This window comes from Nycticebus coucang, chromosome 8, assembly GCF_027406575.1.
Source record: "Nycticebus coucang isolate mNycCou1 chromosome 8, mNycCou1.pri, whole genome shotgun sequence".
Classification (NCBI taxonomy): domain Eukaryota; kingdom Metazoa; phylum Chordata; class Mammalia; order Primates; family Lorisidae; genus Nycticebus; species Nycticebus coucang.
In genome coordinates this window covers 98,127,507-98,155,266 of record NC_069787.1, presented here as the reverse complement: position 1 = coordinate 98,155,266, position 27,760 = coordinate 98,127,507, and the positions used below count along the sequence as shown (strand labels likewise).

At 41.1% G+C, this 27,760-nt stretch overlaps 3 protein-coding genes and 3 non-coding genes across 7 annotated transcripts; 1 reads left to right on the top strand and 5 right to left on the bottom strand.

Annotated features, from left to right (window-relative positions):
* Positions 1 to 1,100: 1,100 nt before the first annotated feature.
* SPCS1 (signal peptidase complex subunit 1) lies at positions 1,101 to 5,689 on the bottom strand. Its single transcript, XM_053598846.1, has 6 exons — positions 5,682 to 5,689; positions 3,585 to 3,706; positions 2,940 to 3,448; positions 2,534 to 2,593; positions 2,370 to 2,456; positions 1,101 to 1,576 (listed from the first exon to the last, which is right to left on the bottom strand). The coding sequence occupies exons 1-6, from the start codon at positions 5,687 to 5,689 to the stop codon at positions 1,451 to 1,453; spliced, it is 912 nt and encodes a 303-aa protein (XP_053454821.1). The 3' UTR covers positions 1,101 to 1,450.
* On the top strand, positions 3,430 to 18,502 carry GLT8D1 (glycosyltransferase 8 domain containing 1). Its single transcript, XM_053600142.1, has 10 exons — positions 3,430 to 3,669; positions 8,473 to 8,526; positions 8,611 to 8,709; positions 14,450 to 14,663; positions 16,477 to 16,594; positions 16,830 to 16,914; positions 17,079 to 17,191; positions 17,486 to 17,652; positions 17,762 to 17,874; positions 17,979 to 18,502. Exons 2-10 carry the CDS (start codon positions 8,511 to 8,513, stop codon positions 18,167 to 18,169), a joined length of 1,116 nt encoding a protein of 371 aa, XP_053456117.1. The 5' UTR covers positions 3,430 to 3,669; positions 8,473 to 8,510; the 3' UTR covers positions 18,170 to 18,502.
* Positions 18,239 to 27,694, bottom strand: GNL3 (G protein nucleolar 3). Of its 2 annotated transcripts, none has more exons than XM_053600141.1 (15): positions 27,563 to 27,694; positions 26,627 to 26,685; positions 25,267 to 25,404; positions 25,035 to 25,148; positions 24,709 to 24,806; positions 22,952 to 23,022; positions 22,046 to 22,158; positions 21,679 to 21,796; positions 21,194 to 21,281; positions 19,978 to 20,152; positions 19,662 to 19,804; positions 19,446 to 19,582; positions 19,176 to 19,366; positions 18,866 to 18,932; positions 18,239 to 18,765 (listed from the first exon to the last, which is right to left on the bottom strand). In XM_053600141.1, the coding sequence occupies exons 1-15, from the start codon at positions 27,573 to 27,575 to the stop codon at positions 18,683 to 18,685; spliced, it is 1,608 nt and encodes a 535-aa protein (XP_053456116.1). In that variant the 5' UTR covers positions 27,576 to 27,694; the 3' UTR covers positions 18,239 to 18,682. The 2 variants fall into 2 exon arrangements, with proteins under 2 accessions (XP_053456116.1, XP_053456115.1); XM_053600140.1 differs by having other exon boundaries at positions 22,952 to 23,084; positions 24,723 to 24,806.
* LOC128593047 (small nucleolar RNA SNORD69) lies at positions 20,208 to 20,284 on the bottom strand. Its single transcript, XR_008382227.1, has one exon. It is a non-coding gene; the product is annotated as a small nucleolar RNA SNORD69 (small nucleolar RNA).
* LOC128593067 (small nucleolar RNA SNORD19B) lies at positions 21,915 to 21,999 on the bottom strand. Its single transcript, XR_008382242.1, has one exon. It is a non-coding gene; the product is annotated as a small nucleolar RNA SNORD19B (small nucleolar RNA).
* On the bottom strand, positions 22,834 to 22,910 carry LOC128593046 (small nucleolar RNA SNORD19). The gene has a single exon (XR_008382226.1). It is a non-coding gene; the product is annotated as a small nucleolar RNA SNORD19 (small nucleolar RNA).
* Positions 27,695 to 27,760: the final 66 nt, after the last annotated feature.

The following is a 27,760-nucleotide window of genomic DNA, read 5'->3' as shown; positions in this document are numbered from 1 at the left end:
ACCTAAGCTCAGGGGTTCGAGACAATGTCTCTACTCAAAATAGAAAAACTAGAGGGGATTGTGGTGGTGCCTGAAGTCCCAGCACACTTGGGAGGCTGAGGGAAAAGGATCACTTGAGCCTAAGAGTTTAAGGTTGCAGTGAGCTCTGATGACCACTCTATCCAGGATGACAGAGACTCTGTCTCAAAAAAAAAAAAAAAAAAAATCTTCCCTGGATTTTGCTGTATAGTTTGGAAGTCCTATATCTTGGTACTGTGAAACATAGCATTACCTATAAAAACCCTCCCACTCCAACCCCCTAATATAAGACCTTTAAACACATTTTTCTCTTTGATTCTCTAGAAAAATCAAAAGGGATTTACACCTATATGGGTGTTATTTTGGTCCACTTCAAGTATATCATGAATTAAATGGTTTTTTCTTAAGAATAGCCTTATTTGGCTTGGTGCCTATGGCTCAAGTGGCTAAGGTGCCAGCCATATACATCTGAGCTGGCGGGTTCGAATCCAGCCCAGGCCAGCCAAAGAACAATGACAGCTGCAACCAAAAAACAGCCAGCCATTGTGGGGGCACCTGTAGTCCCAGCTACTTGGGAGGCCGAGGCAGGAGAATCACTTGAGCCCAGGAGTTAGAGGTTGCTGTGAGCTGTGATGCCACAGCACTCTACCTAGGGCGACAGCTTGAGGCTCTGTCTCAAAAAAAAAAAAAAAGAATAGCCTTATTTCAGTGGTATCAAAATTTTACTTTATCACAAATTTATTTCACCAAATTTTTTCATAGGTGCTTACTATTGTTACAAATACTAACCACAGAAAATAAAAAGTACTTATACAGAAAAACTAGCCAGGTATCATGGCAGGTGCCTATAGTCCCAGCTACTCAGAAGACTGAGGCAAGAGGTTTGCTCAAGCCCAAGAGTTTGAGGTTGCTGTGAGCTATGAGGCCATGGCACTTTACCCAGGGTGACAGAGTAAGATTCTGTTTAAAAAAAAAAAAAAAATGGTGCTTACGCTTTCAGAACTCTGAGCCTTCTAACTTTGACTATACTAATACTCTTACTTGCATAACAATGAACAATAGACCCTTTAAATATAAACTTTCACTATGCATTTTCATTGGAAACATTAATATGGTTTAATGACTTATAATGAATTATAAAACTTTGATAGTTGAATTGTATTATCTTTTTACAGATCTGAGGCATTTATTCTGGTATTTATGTATACCTGAAAGAAACAACATACTTGTGTTTTCTGTTCCACATTTCAGAGGAAGATTATGAAAAGAGGGTCTGAACTATAAGTCCAAACCCACCTAGGTTAGAAATGAAACTAAATCTATACACAACTGTTTGGTAAGAGCATAGGTGGTTTAGCTTATATTTTGGGTAGAAAGCAATTTAGCTCATCTCACAGGAAATGAAAGGAGGTGCTGATCATGAAAATGCCAATTAATTATTTTTAGCATGCCTCTTAATTTTTCTTTCCCCTGGTTTCTTATCTTCTGTGCCTGAATCTTGAACAGGTAACCACTTGAGAGGATGTCGGCGATAGATAGGCCAAGGAGGAAGTGTCAGCTGTGTAGAACAAAGAAAATGCATCATTTATAGCCATTAAATGTTTTAAAAACCATTTTGTAGAATGCCTAGTTCCCTAGTTCATATACTAGAAGAAAAAACAAACAAAAACCTTATATTCCTGTGAAAGAACTGTGCCACTGCCCAGACAGATTCTGTAAGATGGGAACACGGTTTGTTTACACATATATGCCTTTAAGACCTAAAAGAAATGTGAGGGGCAGTGTGAGTACTACAAGAAACTGCTGCTAGCTTTGACGTTAAGATTATGCTGTGGTGTAGTGGCTTATGCCTGTAATCCTAGCACTCTGGGAGGCCCAGACAGGTGGATTGACTGAGCTCATGGTTGGAGACCAGCCTGAGAAAGAGTGAGACCCCCCTCTCTAAAAAATAGCTGTGTGATGGTGGGCGCGTAATCCCAGCTACTTGGTAGGCTAAGGCAAAAGAATCTCTTGAGCTCAAGAGTTTGAGGTTACTGGGAACTATCACCCCACTCTTACAGAGGGCGACAAAGTGAGACTCTGTCTCAAAAAAAAAAAAAAAAATTGCCTGGAGTAGCTGCCAAAGGAAAAAAGCTGTATTCTTTTATGTAGTCCACACTATCTGATATTATTTGGCATTCTACTTTTCCAGTGATTTCAGGTGGAACCACTGATGGGAAGGATGAGAGAAAAGCTGACTCCAAGTTATGTATGCAAAGGTAGCCACAGATCCTACCAACCAACCAAACAAACCAACCCACACCACCAACCAACCCGAGTCAGAAAGTTGCCAGTAGCCACAAAATTCTTACCAAACATGAAAATGCAAATCCAGCCATAACTATATAGACAGTCCATCCGAACTGTTCAGCCACGTACCCATAGATAAATCCAACTATCTAGAGATAGACAAAATACATTAAACACAGTCAAGTTGGGGGAAATAAATGAGATAAAATGTAAAATTAATACTTACCGCAGAAAAAAGAATAATTCCCTGGAACATCTGTTCAGCCAGCTTCTGGCCCTTGTAGTCCTGGAGTGAAGGACAGCAAAGAATTGGTTACACCATCGAGGAGGCGCAGTTTCTGCCCTGACCTCACGGGTTTGGCACAAGGTAACGTTAACGTAAGGGGCGCCTCCCAAAGGCCCAGGCAAGATATCAAATTCTGGATTTCCGGGGGGGACCGAAGTATTCTAACGAACCGTAAAGGGAATAGTTCCAGGAGAAGAGAGAAAGGAACTCAGGAGGCAATTCGGGCAAGACAGTGTACTGTAACCATTTGGGCCAGAAACCACACAGCACGGGTCGGTGCTCCACGAGAGATTTGAAGCCGCCGGACTCACGAGCAGCATGCATAGATCCCGACTCGCGCACTCACCATCTGCGTGGGTAGCGAACTCAGATGCTCAAACATGACTGGCCCAGGAGGCGGGCAACAGAGGGCACACGGCAGGCTGCAGGAAGAGGGCGACTGAGAAAGAGCGGTCGTAGGTGCCCGGGACAGGTACTCGGCCTCGGCTGGCTGGCCTGCCAAGCCGGAGAACACGATGGCTGCGGCCCCGGAAGCGGATGTCTCCGACAGGCCGGGACCGCCCACGGCCCCGCCCCGCACCCTTGCTAGGCGACGTGTGCTACTTTCGCTGCCGGTGGTAACCCGGCGTGCTGCCCGCGAGGGCGGAGGTGGCGGCCGCCGCGACCCTGACCCAGCATCGCGCGCGCGTGAAGGTTTCGCCGTCGGTACTGTTAGACGCCCGGCGCCGTGGACCCGACTCAGAAAGCTTCCCTCGACCGCACTTCCGTGGCTTAACGGCCACCAGCGCACGCTACGTCTCCATGGCGACGGCCTTTCTTTGTGAGGACCCCGGCAGCAGGGCTGCCCCGTCGTGCCTGCTTAGGGAGATGATCTTGCTGCCAGAGGAGCGGGCGGGCTGGGGACCGTAGGACTACAGTGCTGCGGTGGAGCTAGTGAGCCAGCGGGCTCCAGCTGGAGTGCAGGGGTCGCTATCGGTTTGGGTCCCCGGGCCTGAGGCGCGGGCGCTGAGCTGGCAGGGCGGGCCGGGGCGCGGCGGCGGCGGCGGCGGCTGCGACAGCTTCTCCTCCGCTTTCAGGTAAGGGCGGCCGCGGCGAGCCTCTGTAGGGAACGGCCTGAGTGGTACCGGATCAGGGATATCTGTGGGTCTGGCTGGGTCCCTGGAGCTTCACATCACCTCTGGATAATTTCTGAGGATCCGCGGGCCGTACTGAGACCAGAATTTAGAGGGGACTACCCCAGGCCACATCCTGGAGATAAAGGGAGACTCTTAGAGGGACCTCCGTCTTCTGCCATCCCTCTCACCCAGGAAGGAAGTCTCCCATTCTGTGGGTCCCGAACGTGCTGGCTGATTTTATCGACCTTTACAGATCAGGCTGGCGCCTCCGGATAGAGTCCAGCTAGGGGTTCACCCAGTCCCTCTTTCAAGGCTGGTGTATATCTCAAAATCTCAGGCCTCCCCCATTACTGCGAGTTATGTGAAGGTGCCCCCGTTTTGGAGAGAAACCGTTCAAGGCAACCCAAGCCTCTAGGCTATGTAGGCAGAGTTAGCTAGACATAGTGGGAATATAATGCATTCCCGGGGCAAGATGGTGTGTGGCTTCCCTCATTCATGCAGCTAGCAAATATTCATGGCACCTTGCTCGTGCCAGACAGTGGATCGGCTGTATGGCTGTTACCAAGACCAGGCTTTTGCCTTACTAGAACCAAGAATGTCAAGGGAAACAGTCACGTCACTCCAGAAATAATGACAGCGGATTAGCCCCGGGATAGGGAGGCCGGGGAGACCTGGGAGCGCAGATGTGCACCTCAGCGTGGCGTTTGGAGGATGCTGCCTTGATTCATAAAAACCAAGTAGGAGCTAGTTAGATGAAGAGGTAGGAGAAAGTGTTAACGTGTATCCTTAGTGCCTTTCCATCCTTCCACGTAGCAAACAGTAAAATACAGATAGATGTCTTTGATACTTTTGTAACTTCAGAGGGAGCCAGTGCATGTATGTAGAGAGAAGCAGATACGGGCAAAAGTTTATACTGGTCTCCTTTCCGTGCTATGTATATATTTCTTGGTGTGTTTGAACAGACTTTCTGTTGTGTGTATAAATAGACATGTCTGTCTGTATTGTCTTTCTTCAAATGGACTTCATATGATGGCAGTTGCTATAGACTTTATGATATTTGAGCTATTAAGATACAGGAAAAGGAAATTGCCTGTCAGGTTCCATTCAGAGAGTTCCATTGGAATTTATATGTCTCCTTATGTTGGAATTTGTTTTCATGATCACCAAATCACCAAAGATTTTATTCCCTTTCTGACCTAAGAACTAACTTTGTTTCTAAATTAGGAAGGTCATTCAACAAATATATACCTACTACCGTTTTCCAATACAGGGTTTTTTTTTTTTTTTTTTTTTTTGTGGCAGGGAGACACCATAAACATTTTCAGTGGATCCCTGTTTTCATAGAATTTACATTCTAGTCAGGTAAAACAGAAATAAACAAATAAATGAGGTAATTTCATAGTTGAAGGGGGGGGGTAGTGAAATTTCCTGATGGTCTCTAAGGTGATCAATAAGGAGAGGACAGAAAGATGACCTTGGTCTTTGGGGATCTCCACAAGAGCAGTTTGAATGTAGGAACAAAAGTCTAATTGGAGGAGGGAGGCTAAAGAGAGTAGAAGACAGGAAGTAGAGCTAGAGACTAAATCCTTTCAAGTTTGGTTTTTTTTGAGACAGACTCTCACTCTGTCACCCTGGGTAGAGTGCTATGATGTCAGAGCTCACAGCAACCTCAAACTGCTGGACTCAAGCAATCGTCTTGCCTCAGCCTACCAAGCTAACTGGGACTACAGATGTCTGCCACAATGCCTGGCTAGTTTTTCCTACTTTTAGTCAAGACAGAGTCCTTGCTCTTGCTCAGGATGGTTTTGAACTCTTGAGCTCAAGGGATCCACCTGTCTCAGCCTCCCAGAATGTTAGGATTACTGGCGTGAGCAACTGCATCTGGCTCCTTTCAAGCTGAGAATGAGAAATGGGTCAGTGGCAGTAGGAGACAAGCCATTTTTTTTTTTTTTAATAAATTAACTGGAAGATACCAGAGCATGGTAGCGTGTGGATGGGTGTGATCCATCAAAGAGCAAAAGAAGTTGATGATGGCCGGGTGCAGTGGCTTACGCCTGTAATCCTAACACTCTGTGAGGCCAAGGGGAGAGGATCACTTGAGCTCAGGAGTTCAAGATCAGCTTCAGTAAGAATGAGACCTCGCCTCTTAATTAGTTATAAAAAAATTGTAAAGGGGCCGGGTGCAGTGGCTCACGCCTGTAATCCCAGCACTCCGGGAGGCTGAGGCGAGTGGATTGCTTGAGCATAAGAGTTCAAGACCAGCCTGAGCAAAAGCAAGACCCTGTCTCTAAAAGTAGTCAGGAGTTGTGGTGGGCGCTTGTAGTCTCAGCTATGTGGGAGGCCGAGGCAAGAGGATCACTTGAGCCCAAAGAGTCTGAGGTTACTGTGGGCTGTGATGCCATAGCACTTTACCCAAGGTGACAAAGTGAGACTGTTTAAAAAAACAAAACTGTACAGAAAAAGAAGTCGATCGTGCTACAAGGAAGTAATTATGGGATAGGATACAGTAATTATGGGATAGGACCAAGAAGTACTGGGTCACAGGAGGGAAAAGAAAAGGTGGGCACAGCTGCTGAGTTATGTGGGTATAAATGCAGATAGGTAGTAAGTTGTTTTCCCCCTTAAGTTTCTTTCTGGGTATGTCTGACCTGGGCCTGTGTGAATTTGTGTGTGTGTGTGTGTATGTGTTTAGTTTTATTTTGGTGCGTCATTAAGGAATGTGTAAGTTTTATAATACTTATTTTTATAGTGAACAATTGAGTACAATTGGCCCTTCATATCTACACACAGGCTTCACATCCTAATTTAACCAACTGTGGATCTAAGTCCATGGATACTATGCCCATTTTATATAGGGGACTTGAGTGGTATTTGGTATCCATGGGGGGTTGAGTAACACAGGATATGGACTGAGCAGCACATATATTTGTGCTATTCCAGTTAGCTAGATACAAGAAAAACCCCCCCATGGATTGGAGGGCCAACTGTATTCCTGATCAAATTGTACACAATTGTGTACTCTTACAAAAATGTAGCTATTGTATTATACATCCAGGATCTACATGCAGTTTTGTTTTCATAGTTCCTTCTAACCAGATCAGGGAAGCTGTTACCAGGAATAGCATCAGGAAGGGAAATATGTATTAGACATATTCCATGATAATTAGCGTTTTACATGTAGGTAACTGGAAGAGTCTTAGGGGCAAAGTGGTTCGTGCCATGCTAATTTACTTAAGTGTCTCAAATACATATTAGAATTGTTTTTCTTGTGTCTAGCTAACTGGAATAGCACAAATATATGTGCTGCTCAGTCCATATCCTGTGTTACTCAAAGTTGATGAGCTAAAACATTGCCCCTTGTGCCATTAACTAATTGGGACTTAATTTGAGTGAGACCGTTTTCTCTTGTTGTGGTAAAAGTTGGCTTAATGCAGGCAGATATTGGGGCTTTATCTGAGCAATTCTCAATCTGCCTGCTTCTATAGGTAAGGGTCACACAATATGATAGAGGTACAATGGCTTAGGGTATATTATAATCTGGCCTGTGATCCCCAGTTTCTTAAATTTTCAGTATGTTTCTCCCATTCTTAAAGACCTTGAGAAATCAACTGCCTGATATGTACACAATTTACCTAGACGGAAATTAATTCTAACTTACTTTGATTCTTAGAAATACAGTTTGAAAGTGCTTTGTAAAATTAATAGCCTTACATAAATGTTAAGTACTACCATGGGTGAAGATGAAGTAAAAAAGGGCAAAAATGTAGGACCACAATATCCTGGTTCCGTAAAATCTGTTTTTACCCAGAGATTATTGAAGAAAATTTAGTTCCATTGAATTGTTTTGAAAAAGTGAAAGCATCAGATGAGCTGAGAAGGACTAGCCAGGGAAGAGTGACAGTATTTTTTATAGTTAAAATAGCTAGAAATGCACTCTAAACTTTTGATAGCAAGATTGGATTTTGTGAATTTCTGTAACTATTTTTCTTTACTGTGATTTTGTCAAGTGAATTTAGATGTTCTTTTTTATGGGGATACTCATGTTAAAGGTAACTGGGATACAGTTCTGACCTGGGATGTTTTGAACAGATGAGGCTAAGTCCTCAGATTGCTTGGCCATGGAGTCCAGAGTCCACGTCTACTTTAGGAATTTTAAGTAGAATTTTTTTCTTAAATGTTTCTCTAGGGGTTAGACTCCAGGTATTCCTTAGATTTCTTTTGCTTGTCACCTAGTGGGGGATAATGTACAAGACTACATATTTAAGTTACTTGGAAATATTTTGACTACCTTAAAAATTTCAGATCCTGGCCAGACATGGTGACGCATGCCTGTAATCCTGCCACTCTGGGAGGCCAAGTCTGGTGGATCACTTGAGCTCAGGAATTCAAGAACAGCGCAAGCAGAACAGCCTGAGTGTGACCCCCATCTCTACTAAAAATAGAAAAAGTAGCTGGGCATGGTGGTGCACACCTGTAGTCCTAGCTAGTCAAGAGGTTGAAGCAAGAGGATTGCCTGAGTCCCAAGAGTTTGAGGTTGTGAGCTATAATGCCATGGCGCTGTACCCAGGGGCAACAGAGTGAGACTGTCTCAAAAAGAAGAAAAAAAAAATCAGATCCCAACTTGGGTTCTTGAAAACTGTTAATTCAAGTTTCTGGCAGAGTACCCATATGTGCCTCATGTTTTTACCTGAATAAAGAATTTAGGCATTTTGATGGCCGTTCTCATGTACTTACTGACTTTGGGGGCTTGCTTTTGTTTTGTAGGGTTAATAACTCATATTTATATAGGACAGAAGAGAAAGATGTCATTCCGTAAAGGTATGCTCTTTCTACAAGTTATGTTGTTTTGATACTTGGTCAAAGCTAAAGACATGTAATGCCTGTTTTTCTCATCTGTTTCAGTAAACATCACCATTTTGGTCCTGGCTGTTGTTCTCTTCTTACTGGTTTTGCACCATAACTTCCTTGGCTTGAGCAGTTTGCTGAGGAATGAGGTTTCAGGTATGGAAGCTCTTACAAATGCCTTGAGATCTGTTGAGGACCTGGAGTTCTCTGTGTCCCTCAACTTGTTATGTCACTATTTTAAAGGAAAAAAAAGCCTGAAGGTCTTACAAATATTACAAAAGACTCTGGGAGAAGGCATGGTGTATACTCATTATGCTCTTGCACTGACCTCAACTTCTCTTGCTATAGTGTAGTTTGCTAAAGGTTTAATCTGACAGAATATTCCTTTTCATCAAATCAAAGACCTTAGAGGAGCCTCTGTGGGTTGCCATCTGCTCACATTTCAGCAGGGCAGGGCTTCAGATGGTGAGGGCAGGCAGGTGTCCCTGGTGTTTGATGTCTACTTGAATGTCAGTTTACTTTCCTTCATCTGTTACTTCCCTTTCATTTGTACAACTGCATCAGTAGGACTCTTATTACTAAACAAAATCATAAATGCTTGTCAACTTATTTTTAAAAAAACACTTTACTGTATAATTACAAGTTATTTTATTTATTTTTTGGGACTATGTTGCCCTCGGTAGAGTGCCATGGCATCACAGCTCACATCAACCTCAGACTCTTGGGCTTAAGTGATTCTCTTGCCGCAGCCTCCCGAGTAGCTGGGACTATAGGCACCTACTACAATGCCTGGCTATTTTTTGTTATTGTTGTTTAGCAGGCCCAGGCCGGGTTCAAACCCAACAGTCCCAGTGTATGTGGCCGGCACCCTAGCTGCTGAGCTACAGGCGCCAGGCCTACAAGATATTTTAAAATAGTTGTTCACACTGCTCTGGCTTGGTATTGAGGAACGTCTGCAGCTTCAGAGTTATTTGTTAGAATTCATTTTTGGATTGCCACCTACCATAGTTGATCAGAGGAAGAGACTAATAGTTTTTCCCTATCACTGAGTGCTCTTGATAGCATGTTTTATAATAAGATATTTAATGTATGTAAAGTAGTACATGCTTCTGGTGGGAAAATTTATAAAAAGAAAATAGCAAATTCTCTTAGAGCAGTTTGTTCACAGCGATAGTGGCTGATTCTAGGTGTTTGATAAATATTAGTTGAATGAATAATAAATGCCTAGAGATAATTGTTATTAAAAAGCCTGTCACACCAGGAAAAAAAGAATAAAATCTCTAATTTCATCAATCAGAAATGGTAACGATGAAATAATAACAGACTCCTCAGAAATTCAAAAAATCCTTAACGAATACTACAAGAAACTCTACTCAGAAATATGAAAATCTGAAAGAAATTGACCAATACCTGGAAGTACGCCACCTACCAAGACTTAGCCAGAACGAAGTGGAAATGTTGAACAGGCCTATATCAAGTTCTAAAATAGCATCAACTATACAAAATCTCCCTAAAAAGAAAAGCCCAGGACCAGATGGCTTTACGTCAGAATTCTACCAAACCTTTGAAGAAGAACTAGTACCTATATTACTAAACCTCTTCCAAAATATAGAAAAAGAAGGAATATTACCCAACACATTCTACAAAGCAAACATCACCTTGATCCCCAAACCAGGGAAAGACCCAACAAGAAAAGAAAATTATAGACCAATATCACTAACGAATATTGATGCTAAAATACTCAATAAGATCCTAACAAACAGAATCCAACCACACATCAAAAAAATTATACACCACAACCAAGTGGGATTTATCCCAGGGTCTCAAGGCTGGTTCAATATACATAAATCTATAAATGTAATTCAGCACATAAACAAACTAAAAAATAAGGACCATATGATTCTTTCAATTGATGCAGAAAAAGCTTTTGATAATATCCAGCATCCCTTCATGATCAGAACACTTAAGAAAATCGGTATAGAAGGGACATTTCTTAAACTAATAGAGGCCATCTACAGCAACCCACAGCCAATATTGTACTGAATGGAGTTAAATTCAAATCATTTCCACTTAGATCAGGAACCAGGCAAGGTTGCCCACTGTCTCCATTGCTCTTTAACATTGTAATGGAAGTTTTAGCCATTGCAATTAGGGAAGAAAAGGCGATCAAGGGTATCCACATAGGGTCAGAAGAGATCAAACTTTCACTCTTCACAGATGATATGATCGTATATCTGGAAAACACTAGGGATTCTACTACAAAACGTTTAGAAGTGATCAAGGAATACAGCAATGTCTCAGGCTACAAAATCAACATCCATAAATCTGTCGTTTTTATATATACCAACAATAACCAAGCCGAAAAAACACTCAAGGACTCTATTCCTTTCACAGTAGTGCCAAAGAAGATAAAATATTTGGTAGTATACCTAACAAAGGACGTGAAAGATCTCTACAAAGAGAACTATGAAACTTCAAGAAAAAAAAATAGCTGAAGATGTTAACAAGTGGAAAAACACAGCAAGCTCGTGGCTGGGAAGAATCAACATTGTTAAAATGTCTATACTACCCAAAGCAATATATAATTTTAATGCAATTCCTATTAAAGCTCCATTGTCATATTTTAAAGATCTTGAAAAAATAATACTTCGTTTTATATGGAATCAGAAAAAACCTCGAATAGCCAAAACATTACTCAGCAATAAAAACACAGCAGGAGGAATCACGCTACCAGACCTGAGACTGTACTATAAATCGATAGTGATCAAAACAGCATGGTATTGGCACAAAAGCAGAGAAGTAGATGTCTGGAACAGAATAGAGAACCAAGCGATGAATCCTTACCGTTATTTGATCTTTGACAAGCCAATTAAAAACATTCAGTGGGGAAAAGATTCCCTATTTAACAAATGGTGCTGGGTGAACTGGCTGGCAACCTGTAGAAGATTGAAACTGGACCCACACCTTTCACCATTAACTGAGACTCTCACTGGATAAAAAATTTAAACTTAAGACATGAAGCTATAAAAATACTTGAAGAAAGTGCAGGGAAAACTCTTGAAGGAATCGGCCTGGGTGAATATTTTATGAGGAGGACTCCCCAGGCAATTGAAGCAGTATCAAAAATACACTACTGGGACCTGATCAAACTAAAAAGCTTCTGCACAGCCAAGAACATAGTGAGTAAAGCAAGCAGACAGCCCTCAGAATGGGAAAAAATATTTGCAGGTTATACCTCTGATAAAAGTCTAATAACCAGAATCCATAGAGAACTCAAACGTATTAGCAAGAAAAGAACACGTGATCCCATCTCAGGGTGGGCAAGGGACTTGAAGAGAAACTTCTCTAAAGAAGACAGATGCACAGTCTACAAACACATGAAAAAAAGCTCATCATCCTTAATTATCAGAGAAATGCAAATCAAAACAACTTTGAGATATCACCTAACCCCAGTAAGCCACATAACAAAATCCCAAAACCAGAGATGTTGGCATGGATGTGGAGAAAAGGACACACTTCTACACTGCTGGTGGGAATGCACACTAATACGTTCCTTCTAGAAGGATGTTTGGAGAATACCTAGAGACCTAAAAATAGACCTGCCATTCGATCCTATAATTCCTTTACTAGGTTTATGCCCAGAAGACCAAAAATCACAATATAACAAAGACATCTGTACCAGAATGTTTATTGCAGCCCAATTCATAATTGCTAAGTCATGGAAGAAGCCCAAGTGCCCATCGACCCACGAATGGACTAGCAAATTGTGGTACATGTATACCAAGGAATATTATGCAGCCTTAAAGATGGCGACTTTACCTCTTTCATGTTTACATGGATGGAGCTGGAACATATTCTTCTTAGCAAAGTATCTCAGGAATGGAAGAAAAAGTATCCAATGTACTCAGCCCTACTATGAAGCTAAATTATAGCTTTCACATGAAGGCTATAACCCAACTATAGCACAAGACTATGAGGAAAGGGTCAAGGAAGGGGAAGGGAGGGGGGAAGGTTAGAGTGGAGGAAGGGTAATGTGTGGGGCCACACCTACAGTGCATCTTAGAATGGGTACAGGCAAAACTTACTAAAGGCAGAATACAACTGTCTACATACAATAACTAAGAAAATGCTTGGCTACGTACATGAAGGCTACGTTGAACAGTTTGATGAGAATATTTCAGATTATGTATGAATCCAGCACATTGTACCCCTTAATTGCACTAATGTACACAGCTATGATTTAACAATAAAAAAAAAAAGCCTGCAATGAGCTATGGTGCACCTGTACTCTAACCTAGGTAAAAGCAAGATCCTGTCTCAAAAAAAAAAAAAAAAATGTAATTTTAGGTTTTTGCTAATTGTGAACTAAGTCAGTGGTTTTCTTTTCTTTTTGAGATAAGAGTTTTTTTATGTCACCCTCAGTAGAATGCCATGGCGTCACAGCTCACAGCAACCTCAAACTTTTGGGCGGTGATAGTGGTACTTCATATATTAGTTTAATGCCATGTAGTTTATTTCCACAGGAAAAGATCTTTTGGTACAATGACTTTCAGACTTTTTAATGGTAGGTAACCCACAATAAGAAATGTATTACATGCAGCACACACATAAGGATTTGTCTGTTTTCTTCATGGCTGTAATCCTAATGCCTTGATACTGTGTGGCACATAGTAGGTACTCAGTGTTCAGATGAATGATAAATAGGTCAATGAATATTATAAAAGGCATGAAGGACATTAACAGAACACTACTTGCAATTGCTTTGTGCAATAAACTCACTTTTCTTTCTAATTCAATTTTCTGTGCTAATCTAGAAACTTTTTCTATTTAAATCCTGTGACCCACTAAATTGATTTCATACCTACTTATGGTTTGTGACTTGAAAAACACTGATTTAGGCTCCGTGCCCATAGCAGTGGTTATGGCACTTGCCACATACACCATGGCTGGTGGATTCAAACTTGGCCCGGGCCAGCTAAACAACTGCAACAAAAAAAATAGCCGGGTGTTGTGGTGGGCACCTGTAGTCCTAGCTACTTGGGAGGCAGAGGCAAAAGAATCACTTACACCCATAAGTTTGAGGTTGCTGTGAGCTGTGACGCCATGGCATTCTACTGAGGGTGACATAAAAAAACTCTTATCTCAAAAAGAAAAGAAAACCACTGATTTAGTTCACAATTAGCAAAAACCTAAAATTACATTTTTTTTTTGAGACAGGGTCTTGCTTTTACCTAGGTTAGAGTACAGGTGCACCATAGCTCATTGCAGCCTCAATGAGCTGCAATGTGCTTGCAATCTCAAACTCCTGAGCTAAAGTGATCCTCCTGCTTCATTCTCCCTCCTGAGCAGCTTAAGTTGTAGGTGTACACCACCATACCTGGCAAATTTTTATTTTTTCATAGAGATGGGGTGTTACTCTGTTGCTCAGGTTGATCTTGAACTCCCAGCCTTAAATGATCCTCCCATCTCAGACTCTCAAACTACTAAGATTATAGATGTGACCCACCATGCCCTGGGCAAATCTTGACTTTTTTATTGTAATTCAGATTTTGTTCTCAAGAGAGGTGGCAAAGGGAATAACTGGGTCAAAGACTATGTATGTACCTGTTTAAGACTCTTGGCATCACACATTCTAGAAAGGTTCTGTTATTTTCCTACCTGTAGTATAGGGTGCCTTCAGCCAGTTTTTCAAAAAGCTTTCACTTTTCCAAAAGCTTGGTTACAACATATAAGAAATGAAATTCCTAGGCTGTATACTTTATAGGTTAATGGGGGAAAATGAAGTAAATCAGTACAGTAAGCTTCACCTCTACTTTTTCCATGCCTTGAACTCTATCAAAAGCTCATCAGATTGAACTGGTATCACAGTACTTTTCTTATGTATGTTCTTTTTCAGATTCAGGAATTGTGGGGCTTCAGCCCATAGACTTTGTCCCAAAGGCTCCCCGACATGCAGTAAACCAAAGACAAGAGGAGATTCCTGTGGTCATTGCTGCATCTGAAGACAGGCTTGGAGGGGCCATTGCAGCCATAAATAGCGTTCAACACAACACTCATTCCAGTGTGATTTTCTACATTGTTACGCTCAACAATACATCAGACCATCTTCGGTGAGCTCTGCCTGCCTGATTCTAGATACTCTCTATAGCAGGCCAGCTACCAATCTGGGAATTGTTTTTCTACATTATATATAGTAGAAGCCCCATAGTTGACTACCTCCCTACACTGACTAGCTTCTCCAGTTGACCTAATTTTCACAGACATGTTATCATGTGTACTTAACAGAATAGAAAGTCTAGTTCCTTGACAACCTTGTGTAGGTGGTCAACTTACAGAGATTCTACTGTATATACTGTTTTATATACTTTGGGATTACAGCACATATAGGCTGTGACTTTTTTTGTGATTATATAAGCATGTCCCCATGATAGTAGAATATTATAAGGAACTTATGGAAGGTAAGTCAACTGTGTTGCTATGCACACAAGTTTACTCCACATGATGTTTTGCTAATAAGACAGACTCAATGAAGGAAGCAATACGTTGACTTATAGGTTGCAAGTTCCTTATCTCATAAACATCCTCTGAGTAGTTCTGGTCTAGACTTGGAAGGCAAGAAGTAGAAGTTGGGAGCACAGATTCTGACCTAAATCTTGGCCTAGGATGATTTGGGGAAGTTCAGAGCCCATTTCTTCACCTATAATTATCTGGCAGAAATATCCAATTTAGGATTATTATGTCAAGTAAATGAGAAAACAACTAGCAGGGGAGGAAGGAACTGTCATTGCTACAACATAAGGGTATATGGCACACCTCCTGGGTGAAGGGCTCAACAACTTGGACTTACATTTACCTAACAAATGCAAACAATGTAACTTAATCATTTGTATCCTCATATTAATCTGAACCCCCCCCCCCAAAAAACAACCTAACCCATAGTAATCACTCAGTAAATGGTCATTATTTCAATTGTGATAATAGAAACCAATCTGATCTATAGTTTAATCCATGCTTGCCTAACAGGTTAACATATTATCCTCTTGGGTTTTCTGTGACTCATATCATATTTAGTTCGTGATGTTAAAACAGTTTTCTCTTATTTTAAAAATTCATTAAGATCCATATTAAATAAGAAAGAAAAAAATGACAATGAAAAAAACCTCAGAACTCATTTAAAATATAGAAACAAAAGCTGCATTAGTCCAGAGTACAGAAATCCTGATATGAAACAGACTAGAAAAAAATGTGCGGCACTGGCTTTTCTTATAGGTAGTGCCTCAGACTCAGAAGTACTTAGGATTATAGTATATAAACTATACTAAACTATAGTATAGTATTAGCAAGACAATCTGTAGAAAGCAGAGTAATTAATTTGTTGGATAAATAGCTTCCATTATCTTCTTACTTTTGACTTTCTTTACCAATGTAAAGAGTTGAATGGTCAAGCCTGAGCAAAAATGAGTCCCCATCTACACTAAAAATAGAAAAACTAGCCAGGTGTTGTGATGGGCGCCTGTAGTCCCAGCTACTTGGAAAGCTGAGGTAGGAGGCTCATTTGAGCCCAAGAGTTTGAGGTTGCTGTGAGCTAGATAGCATGGCATTCTATCCAGGGAACAGAGTGAAACTGTCTTGAATGGTCAAAAGAAAAAGAGTTGAGGAGATGATCCATGTGATGGAATGTTCTTAATTCCATAGTTTTTCTAGAGTAGTTCTAGTGTTAAAAAAGAATTACCATAGAATCTTGGTTCTGGGAGGCACTTTGGTAAGAATACCCTCACTATAGATGAAGAAACCAAGGCTCAGAAATAAAGGAGCTTGAAAACACTTATTTAGCCCTTAAGTTTCTTTTATATTTTATTATGCTCCCATTGGTTTGGAGATATACTTATTTAAAACAGAAACTTGGTGCTTTACTCTCACCAGGTCCTGGCTCAACAGTGATTCCTTGAAAAGCGTCAGGTACAAAATTGTGAATTTTGACACTAAACTTTTGGAAGGGAAAGTAAAGGAGGATCCTGACCAAGGGGAATCCATGAAACCAGTGAGTTCCATGCATCCTTGTTTGTACTCGGTATTACAATGATAGGAAATGAATGGAATACCTAAATAACTTTGGCTATAGTGCTAGTAATTTCTTAGGCACCAAGCCTGGGCAGATCCAAGAGTCGGTTGGCTGTCTTCTCCAGCATGGGTACTGAGAGCATTCTAGGAGTTTCTATGTAAATAAAAGCACAGCCACTGCAGTATCCTATGCCAATGATTCTTTCCTTTTCCAGTTAACCTTTGCAAGGTTCTACTTGCCAATTCTGGTTCCCAGTGCAAAGAAGGCCATATATATGGATGATGATGTAATTGTGCAAGGTACCTAAGATTGTCACCATGAGTGCTGTTCTCCATCCAGATTATCGGTGTAGTGGTTGTCTTATTTATGGTCTGCTATAAAAGGTCACCATGGGGAGAAGTGGGAGGAACAGGGACTCTCAAGGCAACTAGAAATGTAAATCTTAACACCTTATCTACTTCAGGTGATATTCTTGCTCTTTTTAATACACCACTGAAGCCAGGACATGCAGCTGCGTTTTCAGAAGATTGTGATTCAGCCTCTACTAAAGTTGTTATCCGTGGAGCAGGGAACCAGGTAAGTTGCTTACTAGACACCCCACTCCCTGTAATAAGAGTTTAATGGCAAGAGGTGGTCAATTCACGGAACTCTTTTACTGAATTATTTTACCCCAAAACTCAAGGTTGCTTTCCTGTAGATTTGTTCACGGGTTTTACAACCTAATAGTACTTGAACATCTGATTTAATATGTCAAAACCTAGGTTCCTTGGTTTTGGAATGTCAGCACTTTTCTTTCTTCTTTACTGACTGTAAGACTATTACCTATTCTCCTTAAAGCAGTAAATATATATATCCCATTTGTGTTTTTAGTATAATTACATTGGCTATCTTGACTACAAAAAGGAAAGAATTCGTAAGCTTTCCATGAAAGCCAGCACCTGTTCATTTAATCCTGGAGTTTTTGTTGCAAACCTGACAGAATGGAAGCGACAGAATATAACCAACCAGTTGGAAAAATGGATGAAGCTCAATGTGGAGTAAGTATGTAACTGGTTTATTCATGAGAAGTCTTGTATTTCAACTCCAGGAATTTTGATGAACAAGAGATAGTATTCTTCACTAACATTTATTATCTGTCCCACAAAGAGAGGGATTGTACAGCAGATCACTGGCTGGCAGCATTACAACACCTCCTCTACTTATCGTATTTTATCAACAGCATTCCACCATTGACCCTATGTGGAATGTCCGCCACCTTGGTAAGCAGAAAACGTTTCCTTTTAAGTTTTCTGCACAATTTGGCATAGCACTGTGCTGTGTCTGACTGGTACAATCATTTGGCTCTTTTTATCTGAATTATAAGGTTCCAGTGCTGGAAAACGATATTCACCCCAGTTTATAAAGGCTGCCAAGTTACTCCACTGGAATGGACACTTTAAGCCATGGGGAAGGACTGCTTCATATATGGATGTTTGGGAAAAATGGTATATTCCAGACCCAACAGGCAAATTCAGCCTAATTCGAAGATACATGGAGATCTCAAACATAAAATGAAATAGAATTTAAACTATACTCATTTCTCAGGAAATTCTGTAAGACGGCGGGTGTGGGAAGTAACGGTTGTTAACCTTCAATGCTTATCTGTTAACAACCCATGGAAAAAGATGTTTCAGCTGGGTGAAGATGACAAATTGCCCTGTCTGGCTTCCAGATAGACTATAAATGTCTCCATTTGCCTTACCAAGTGTTTTCTTACTACAGTGCTGAATGACCAAAAGAATGGACTGAATTGATAAAGGTAGTTCAGCCAAGTTGGTACGGCTACTTCAAAACTGCTATTTGGTTTTGTTACCTACGGCCATCTGTAAATAAAACTACATTTTTTAAATAGGTTTGCAATTTTTTTTGTTCCAGATAACTATTTCCACCCAGAGGTGAATCGATATTCCTAATTTAATGAATATAACACAAAATTTACATAGCTTATGTCACACCATACCAAATGCACATTATACACATGTTTAGCCATCTAATTACAATGTTATAACCTCTCATAAAAGGACACTTTTACACGTAATCTGTACTGAAGTCATAAGCTTCATCCTCTTGAATCACTTTATCAAAGATAAAAGATCTTGGAGACTGTTCACCTATATTGCAGGAAAATAAAAGTTAATTTTATTTTCAAAAAGTATGAGCGATTCTAAACCATGCTTGTTTGTTAGAAGAAGCTCTTTGCTCTAGACTCACCTGCTATAGACTCCTCAGGCAGTTCTTCCCATGTCTCTTCTGCAGGGGATGTATCTGAGGTCTTTTCCTGTGGGATCAAAAAACAGTGCTGATTAATATCTTATCTCTACTCATTAATCCAAGTAATCATGTATCTGGGAAAATCACGTCTTTGAAGGTATATGTTAACAGGATATGCAAAAGCCAGGCTAATGATCACAAACCTCAAATATTAAATTGTACGGGGCTTCTTTAGTTTATTACAAATTATTTAAATTTCTACCTTCTGCCCCTTCCCATTCATTATACAGTATAATGCTAGAAAACTTACTTCAGCTTTAAACAATTCTTGATCAACAATTTCCTGGTCACTGTCAATGTCTTCATCATTCTCTCTCTCCTCCTGCTTCCTCTCTTTCTGTTTTGGCAATTCTTCGCATATGTCCTTTTCTTTTATTATTGCATTTGTCATACCCAAAGACTGGAAAAGGATACTTTTGGCCAAAGGAGGGCCCCTGATAGCTAGGAAACGAACAAAGCCCATGTAAACAGATATGACATTGACTGGCCTGTCAATGAATGCAGCACAACTGTGTCTCACCTTTTATGGTATGTGCATTGTTTGTTTCCAGTTCTTCCAGATTTAAACCACATTTCATGTCTGCCACAATACTCTCATTAAAATGAGGAGAAGGTGTCCAGGATGTAGGGGCATGGCAATAGTAACCTAATGAGGCACTGATATTAAAAACAAGATTTGTCAGTAATCAGTTCATTCTGTGTGGTCACAAAAATACCAACAAAAAGAAGCCCATACCCTGTCCATTCAGACCACAGTAGTTTGGCAGCACATTCAATATTTGGGCTTCCACCTTTCTGGTGCAGACCTCTTCTTTGAGCAAACTTAGCAAAAAATTCCAGAGGATTCTTAAAGTCAGGGACAGTATATTTCAGTACTACCTTAAATAAAAAATCAAAACAGGAACTATCATTCATCTGATGTTAGTGCACAGATTAAAGAAAAATCTTCATAACAGATGCTATCTTAAAAAAAATTCAAAATTCTCTTAAAATGTTTATGATAAAAAGGACAAAATGGTGGCAAGGAGTTCAAGAGAAGAGTTTTCTTTTACCTGTCGAGTGTCAGCCTGGGACAGGATAGCACTGGCAGCCTCCATTGGTTTTATCACTTCAATACTTGCTGGGCTTCGCAGAGCGAGTGCAGTGGAGGAGTTAAGTGGCGATACAATGAAGCACGGGCTGTCTATGATTGTGATATGCTTGTCCAATGGAACAACTTGCATGCTCCTGAAAGAAGAGATGGAATTGATGGGGGCATGGGTTTATCTGGAGTGCAAGAGACAACATGAAGCTCAGGGTTGGATTGAACAAACTCAGCACAGTCAGTCAGATCCAGTTTATCATCATTTGCTTCATGTTTATCTAAAAAACCCTAACACCATACCGTTTCTCCTTAAGAGAAACACATGTTATATACTAACCTAAACACATGCTATTTCTCCTGCTATTAATAGCCCTATTTGGCATATTTTTATTCTTTTCTCAAGCCAAATTCAAATAGTCACTTTCTCTGAGACAGCTTTCCTTTCTCTCAACCTTGTCCTTCAAACTAAAATGCAGACAGCTGTCCCACTCCAGTCACCTCTTCCCCAAGCGTGCTAATGGCTTAACTCTTTCTTAAGAGCTTTTTTATTTAAAAAAAAAAAAAAAAAATTTTTGCCTTTCTCTAGATAACAAAAATAAATCACATTCACTCATCTATAATAAAATATTATAGGCCAGGCACAGTAGCTCATGCTTATAATGCTAGCATTTTGGAAGACTGAGGTGAGAAAATCACTTCTTGAGGTCAGGATTTCCAGATTAGCCAGAGTAAAAGTCTCTTCTAAAAATAGAAAAAGTTGGCTCAGCGCCTGTAGCTCAGCGGCTAGGGCACCAGCTGTGTACACCAGAGCTGGTGGGTTGGCATCCAACCCAGGCCTGCCAAACGACAATGACAACTACAACCAAAAAATAGCCAGGCATTGTGGCAGGTGCCATAAGAGAATTGCTTAAGCCCAAGAGTTTGAGGTTGCTGTAAGCTGTGATACCATGGCCCTCTACCGAGGGTGACAGCTTGACACTCTGTCCCCCCAAAAATAAAGTTATCTGAGCATGTGCCTATAGTCCCAACTATCCAGAGCCTAAGGCAGAAGGAACACTTGAGCCCAGGAGTCTGAGGTTGCACTGAGCTATGATGATACCACTATACTGTGACTGAGGTGACAGAGACTCTGTCTCAATAAATAAATAAACAAAATATTCCAATTACGGAAGAGCTCAAGATACCTTGTAAGTCCCATGGATATGCCGACATTACATATCCGTTCTTGTTTTAAACTATTGATGATGCTGCTTTTCCCCACATTTGGGAAGCCTACAAATAAATGGGAATGCAGATACAAAAAGCATTATTTGTTGGTAGTTAAAAGATTTTCACTGCCTAATTTTACATTAGCCTGATGTTTAGTGCAAGATCAGAGTTGGATCTGAGCGTCCTCACTTCAACACTAAAACCAACCTTAACTTCTTCATTTCTTGCACTTGAATCTTGCAAAGATTCAAACAGTTTCTAGAAGCCAACTCTCTATAGTGCTCATTCCTAACAACTGAATCTGGCAGCAATTATTAAGTTTCTTCTTTAAGTATATGGTTTTGGTAAGGTAAGCAGACAGCTAATATATGAGCAAACCCTTTATATGACAATCCCATACACCATTAACATGAATCTTAACACTTAAGATGTAAGTAAAAAGTGATGAACTGAAACTCACCAATTACTCCAACCTGAATGGCTTTGCCGTAAGTTTCTTGAAAACCTCCAAGAAGTTTCCAAAGGACCTCTTTCCCAAAGCAGACTTTACTTTGGAATGGAGCAGCTTTCTTCTTTACCTTCACATATTAAAATTACAAATAATTAGTTTAATTATTGTGATAAGTCAGTAAAAACCAAGCAACGTGGCTCCAGTCCTCAGTCTTAAAATCACTATAATTCTGTTGCCTTCCAGATCTCCAGATGAAATCAGAGTTGGATCTTGTAATTTTTCATTTTTTAAAAATCAAGATTTTGTAAACTCATCATATTTCAACCATCCAAAATCTGAAAGAACTACATTTCTCACCATTAAAAGTAAAGGGTACCTTGGTTATCTTCCCTTTGTCCCTCAGATGTGTTGAGGCTCTGAACACCACTGTTGGCAATTCTTTCTTCAAATAATTTAGCCAGCTCTCCAAATTTTCCTTTGGTACCAGATCTGATAGGAATTAGAAATAAGACACACATTCCAATTGGTCATTCTGTAGAGACTAATTTGCTATCTGTGGTAAGCTACTCATTTTTTTCTGGTTTGCCTCTTCTTGGATTTTTCAAAAGGATTTAACTCTCCCACCATGCTGCTCTTTTCTTAACTGAACTCAGTATCTACACTCCTGTACTTCAATACCCCCTGCATTGCTAACCTTTTCAGGACAGATTCAATATCTGGATTATAACCCCGCTAATCCTAGACTTAGGTTTCCAGAATTTATTTTCAGCTTGCAACCATGCTTCCTAATCCCCCAATTTTTGGTTCTCAGTTAAACTTCCTGCTTCATATATCTTGGTTTTAGGTGTTCCTATTCCTGCCACTCTAACTCAAGATACATAAATTATTCATTTCAATTAAATATTTTGTCACATCCATTCTAATTTATCTCACTCTTGAGTTAATAATATTGTGTAGGTGTGGGGAATTTGGCATATTGTTGTCACTTCCTAGATGAAATATACTACACAGTAAATTGGGCATAGAAGCTTACCTACCCTCTTAAAATAAGCCAAAATGGTAAGTACAAAGTGGCAAAAGATTAGAAATCAGTTGAATCACTTGAAAACCCACATTCTTCCCACTTCCTAGCAGAGTCTTTTGCAACTAGAGTACATACGCTCTGGATTTGATGAGGTCAGAGTTGGATCTTATCAGTCATCAATGACAATCAGACTGTTCAGATGTTTTCCTCATACCTCACCAGTGCGCGTGGAAAACAAAGAGCATCCCCTTGGCTCACCTGATTTATTTAATACAAGTACCAGCTTTTTCTGTCCACTCTGAACAATGGCCTCTTCTACCTGAGGACACCTGCAACCAAGAGGATCTCTGGCATCCAATACCTCTAACACAACATCTGAGGCTTCAATCACCTATCAAGAAAAAAATGATTAAAAGTGCATCCTGGGTGGGCATGGTAGATCACGCCTGTAATCCTAACACTCTGGGAGGCTAAGGCAAGTGGACTGCATGAGCTCAAGAGTTTGAGACCAGCCTGAGCAAAAAGCGAGATCCTGCCTCTACAAAAAGCAGAAAAACTGAGGCAAGAGGATGGCTTGAACCCAAGAGTTGGAAGTTCCTATGACGCCACGGCACTCTACCCAGGGTGACAGCTTGAGTCTCAAAAAATAAATAAATAAATAAAAAGAAGTGCATCCCTGTGCCAGGGTTGGTGACTCACATCTGCAATCCTGGCACTCTGGGAGGCAGGCAAATTGCTTAAGCTCATGAGTTTGAGACCACTCCCAGCAAAAGCGAGACCCCGTTTCTACTCAAAATGAAAAACTGAGGCAAGAAGATCATTTGAGTGCAGGAGTTAGAGGTTACTATTAACTATGATGCCACAGCACTCTACCCAGGGCAACAGAGTGAAACTGTTAAAACAAAAAACAAAAAACCCTGCATCCCTTATTCAGCCATAAGAAAAAATGAGGACTTTACACTTTTTATGTTTGCTGGATGGAGTCAAAACACATACTTAGTAAAGTATCTCAAGAATGGGAAAAAATCCTAATGTACTCAATACTAATATGAAACCAACATATAAACAACTACACGCCCACATGAATGATGGAATACAAACATAGTGTAACAAGGGCGAGAGGATAGTAAGAGGGGAGGGAGGGCAATTAGCCGGATCTCACCTAATGTGCACAATGTGAGGTTGTTCAATACACCCCTCTGGGTGAAGGGCTCAACTACAACTTGAACTTTACCTTAGAACAGAAAACAATGTAATCTAAAAATGTGTACCCTCGTATTAATTTGAAATTAAAAATAAAAACTACATCTCTTGCTCTGGTAATACCTTCAACAAGAGTCTATTGGCATTATTAACAAGGTGAGATCAGAGCTGGATCTCATTATGTCTTCACTTTGGTATGAAGAATGTTCATGTGCTCATTTCTCACAGGAAAATAAATTGCTTGGGCCTCTTCAGTAGCCTCTGATCAACATGGATTTCAAAAGCAGAAATAGCCCCAACTATCTGAATATATTGTCCTCCCATAGTAAATTATGTAGTTTGATCAAAGTCCTTTGGCCTTGCCAAGAGTTGCAGGGAAGCAGTCAGGTCCTATCCACAAAGGGGAGTCTAGGAAAATGGGCAATGAAGACGGGATTACTGGGGAAGCAATCACACCAAGAGGGACGCCACCATCCTGACCTCCTACACTTAAGTTTTAACAGTACTTCAGAGACCCTTGTTTTGACACTGCATACATTTATATACTTTCCCAATGTAAAAACACTATGTCAATGCGTTTAATACAACATGCCACCTTTGTATATCACGCTTGTGTAAACAACTGTTGCCATGCAAAAATTTAAAAACAAAGAAAATATTCCCATCAGTTAATGTAACAGAAAAGGCCTTAAGTAGGATAAGCCAAGTTGCTAAAGGAATCTTCCAAGTCAGGTGGACTTTATTTCCATCTTTACAAGGCTGATATAAAGGAATGATTCGATTCTTTTAAACCTCATTACCATGACACTGACCTAGGCTCAGATACCTTTTTAAGTTCTTGACAATACAACTTCTTTGAATTCTGTTTACCCAAATTAGCTTTGTTCTTAGTTTTGCAATGTCCAGATTCCTAGAGAATAAATGAAAAGGACATAAAATCAGAAGTATAGCAGTTGTAACCTGTATTTCCATTTACTATAGCTGATTAGCAGCAGAGCAGTTGATATTTAAATAAGGTTAAACAGGGTATGAACTTAGTTTTCTTCCTCCAAAGCCACTCAGGAACCCTTGCTCTTTGTATGTGCTCTTACTTCTGCATCAGAATTCATCTCTCAGTTACAAAGGGACCTAATCATACCTCATTCACGGGTTCCACATTAGATGGCTTAACATCAGGATTATTTTCAAGTTTTCTTTTCTTTTCTTGTTCTTTTTGCCTGTCAAGTTTCTGCTGCTGTTTCAGTTCTTCAAGCTGTGTCCACGCCATAAGATAAACAGGTTTAAGTCAGTGACTAGTGCTGTTTCCTTAACCTGAAAAAACACTTACCCACCCTGTACCACGCACTGAAATTTTAGCTAACATAACTTACCCGCTGTTTCCTTAGCTCAGCTTCACGGAGAAGTGCCTCCTTAAAGGGCGCACTGTTTGGAACTCCTGGGTCTTTCCTAGGCTTCTTGTGACCCCGTTTTTTAGCCTCCTTTCTCAATTTTCGATGATGCTCTCGAACCTAGCATAATAAATGTTGTCAGTTTAAAAAAATGTCTCTATTTAAGCAGAATTTAAGTAAGAAACCAATCTGGGGCAGCGCCTATGGCTCAGTGAGTAGGGTGCCGGCCCCATATGCTGAGGGTGGCGGGTTCAAACCCAGCCCCGGCCAAATCGCAACAAAAAAATAGCCGGGTGTTGTGGCGGGCGCCTGTGGTCCCAGCTGCTGGGGAGGCTGAGGCAGGAGAATTGCGTAAGCCCAGGAGTTGGAGGTTGCTGTGAGCTGTGTGACGTCATGGTACTCTACCGAGGGCGGTACAGTGAGACTCTGTCTCTACAAAAAAAAAAAAAAAAAGAAACCAATCTGGCTGCAGTTTGATTATGCCCTTAAAATGTCCTAGGAAAATGGGGCTTTAATTGGAATCAAACTAAGAATATTTATATATGTATGAAACAAAGTATCTTTAGGCTGGGCATACATGCTCATGATCATAATTCTAGCATTCTGGGAGGCTGAGGCAAGAGGATTGCCTGAGGTCAGGGGTTTAAGATGACCCTGCAAGCGAGAGACCCCATCTCTACCAAAAATAAAAAAATTAGCCAAGTGTGGTGGTATGCACTTGTACTCCCATACACTTTTGAGGCTGCAACAAAAAGATAATTTGAGCCCAGAAGTTAGAGATTGCAGTGAGCTATGATATCACTGTCTACCCAGGGTGACACAGGGAGACCCAGTCTTAAAATGAACAAACAAAAGCACCAGGTGCAGTGGTTCACGCCTGTAATCCCAGCACTCTAGGAGGCCAAGGCAGGTGGACAGCTTAAGCTCAGAAGAAAGAGTAGGCTGGACAGTCAGGAGTTGTGGCAGGTGCCTATAGTCCCAGCTACTTGGGAGGCTGAGGCAAGAGAATCACTTGAGCCCCAGAGTTTGACGTTGCTGTGAGCTATGATGCCACACCACTCTATGGAGGGGGACAAAGTGGGGAAAAAAAAAGAAAAGAAAGAAAAAATATCTTTAGAAAGCTCTTTGAAGAGATAATATAGTAAGCAAAGTTTACAGACTTTCTTGTCACCAAATTATTGCACTTTCCCACAGCTGCACTCCTGATGCCCAAGAACTTATGTCCATGGTCTAATCCCATTTCCCGAGACTAAATCACTTTAATGCAGACTTCCCCTGTAGGAGAGTGGAGCAGAAATCAGTTTAGCAATATATTTGGTATAACTGTCCTTAACGCACTTACCTTTTTTTGGATTTTATACCGCTTGTGGCAGGTCATGCGTTTACTTGCTTTCTTTAACTCTAGAAAGAAACACATCACAAATGTACTAACACAATTGGTCTGTTTAGTTTTAGGGGAGCCCACTATGGAATCACATCTTTTTCTGTGTATTAGCTGTCAAATTTAACATTTAAGAATCATGTGCGGGTCAGGCACGGTGGCTCACGCCTGTAATCCCAGCACTCTGGGAGGCTAAGGCGGTGGATTGCTTTGAGCCGATTTTTTCCAGGCCAAACTGAGCAAGACGCAGACACTATCTCTACTAAAAATAGAAAAACTAGCCCGGCGTTATAGCGGACTTCCGAAGTCCCAACTACTTGGGAGACTGAGCCAAGAAAGCCTAGGAGTTGCAGGATGCTGTGAGCTACGATGCCAGGCACTCTACCCGGGGCGACAGAGTGAGACTGTCTCAAAAAAACAAACAAAAAGAATCACGCAGGGTGTTTAATACAAACGTACATGCCACTCGTACATCATAAAGAATTTGATTCCATAGATCAGCAATGGACTAACTCTTTCCATATTAGATAGAATGGGATCATAAGCGCTACGAATCAAGGTAGGAGGCGCAGTCGGCCGGTTTGCACGTGCCCGCAGAGAAAAACGGTTGGGCACGAAACACGGCTCAGACACTGTTTTCTCATTAGAACCTGCCTAGTTTTTCCCTACTCAATCCCAGCCTTCCTTCAGCACAATAAGCCCTGAGGTTAAGAGGATCAGCCTAAAAGGATCGGCCTAAAGTCTTCCAGCTCTCGGTTCTTCCTGGGAACAAGGCGGCGGCCTACCCATAGACTCCCACCACAACCCCAGCAGAGACCAAGCCATAGAAGAGCGCCCTGGTGGGTTCGGCGACACAAGACAGGCGTCCCTTTCCCCCCACCTCTTCACCCCACTCACTTGGTCTCTTCATACTGGCTGTGCAAACGACAGCAGACGGAAAAGCTACAACAGCAAGATACCTCAGCAGGCGCCACGTGAGAACTGAGGCCACAGGCGCGCACCTCGCAATTACGCTGCTGCCGTAGAGTGCGCCGCTGTCCTTCCTCGTGCGCGCGCACGCAATGTCGTGAGGAGCCAGGATCGCTTTGCGGCCTC

Coding starts and splice junctions, on each gene's coding strand:
- SPCS1 (XM_053598846.1), bottom strand. Junction 3,449..3,584: donor GCTCAGCGCCCGCGCCTCAG/GCCCGGGGACCC, acceptor CTCCCTAAGCAG/GCACGACGGGGCAGCCCTGC. Junction 2,457..2,533: donor GAATTATTCTTTTTTCTGCG/GTAAGTATTAAT, acceptor GTCTATCTCTAG/ATAGTTGGATTTATCTATGG.
- GLT8D1 (XM_053600142.1), top strand. Junction 16,915..17,078: donor TGATGATGTAATTGTGCAAG/GTACCTAAGATT, acceptor TATCTACTTCAG/GTGATATTCTTGCTCTTTTT. Junction 17,192..17,485: donor TCCGTGGAGCAGGGAACCAG/GTAAGTTGCTTA, acceptor TTGTGTTTTTAG/TATAATTACATTGGCTATCT.
- GNL3 (XM_053600140.1), bottom strand. Junction 21,797..22,045: donor ACAAAGGGAAGATAACCAAG/GTACCCTTTACT, acceptor TAATATGTGAAG/GTAAAGAAGAAAGCTGCTCC. Junction 18,933..19,175: donor AAGAATTGTTTAAAGCTGAA/GTAAGTTTTCTA, acceptor TTGATCCCACAG/GAAAAGACCTCAGATACATC.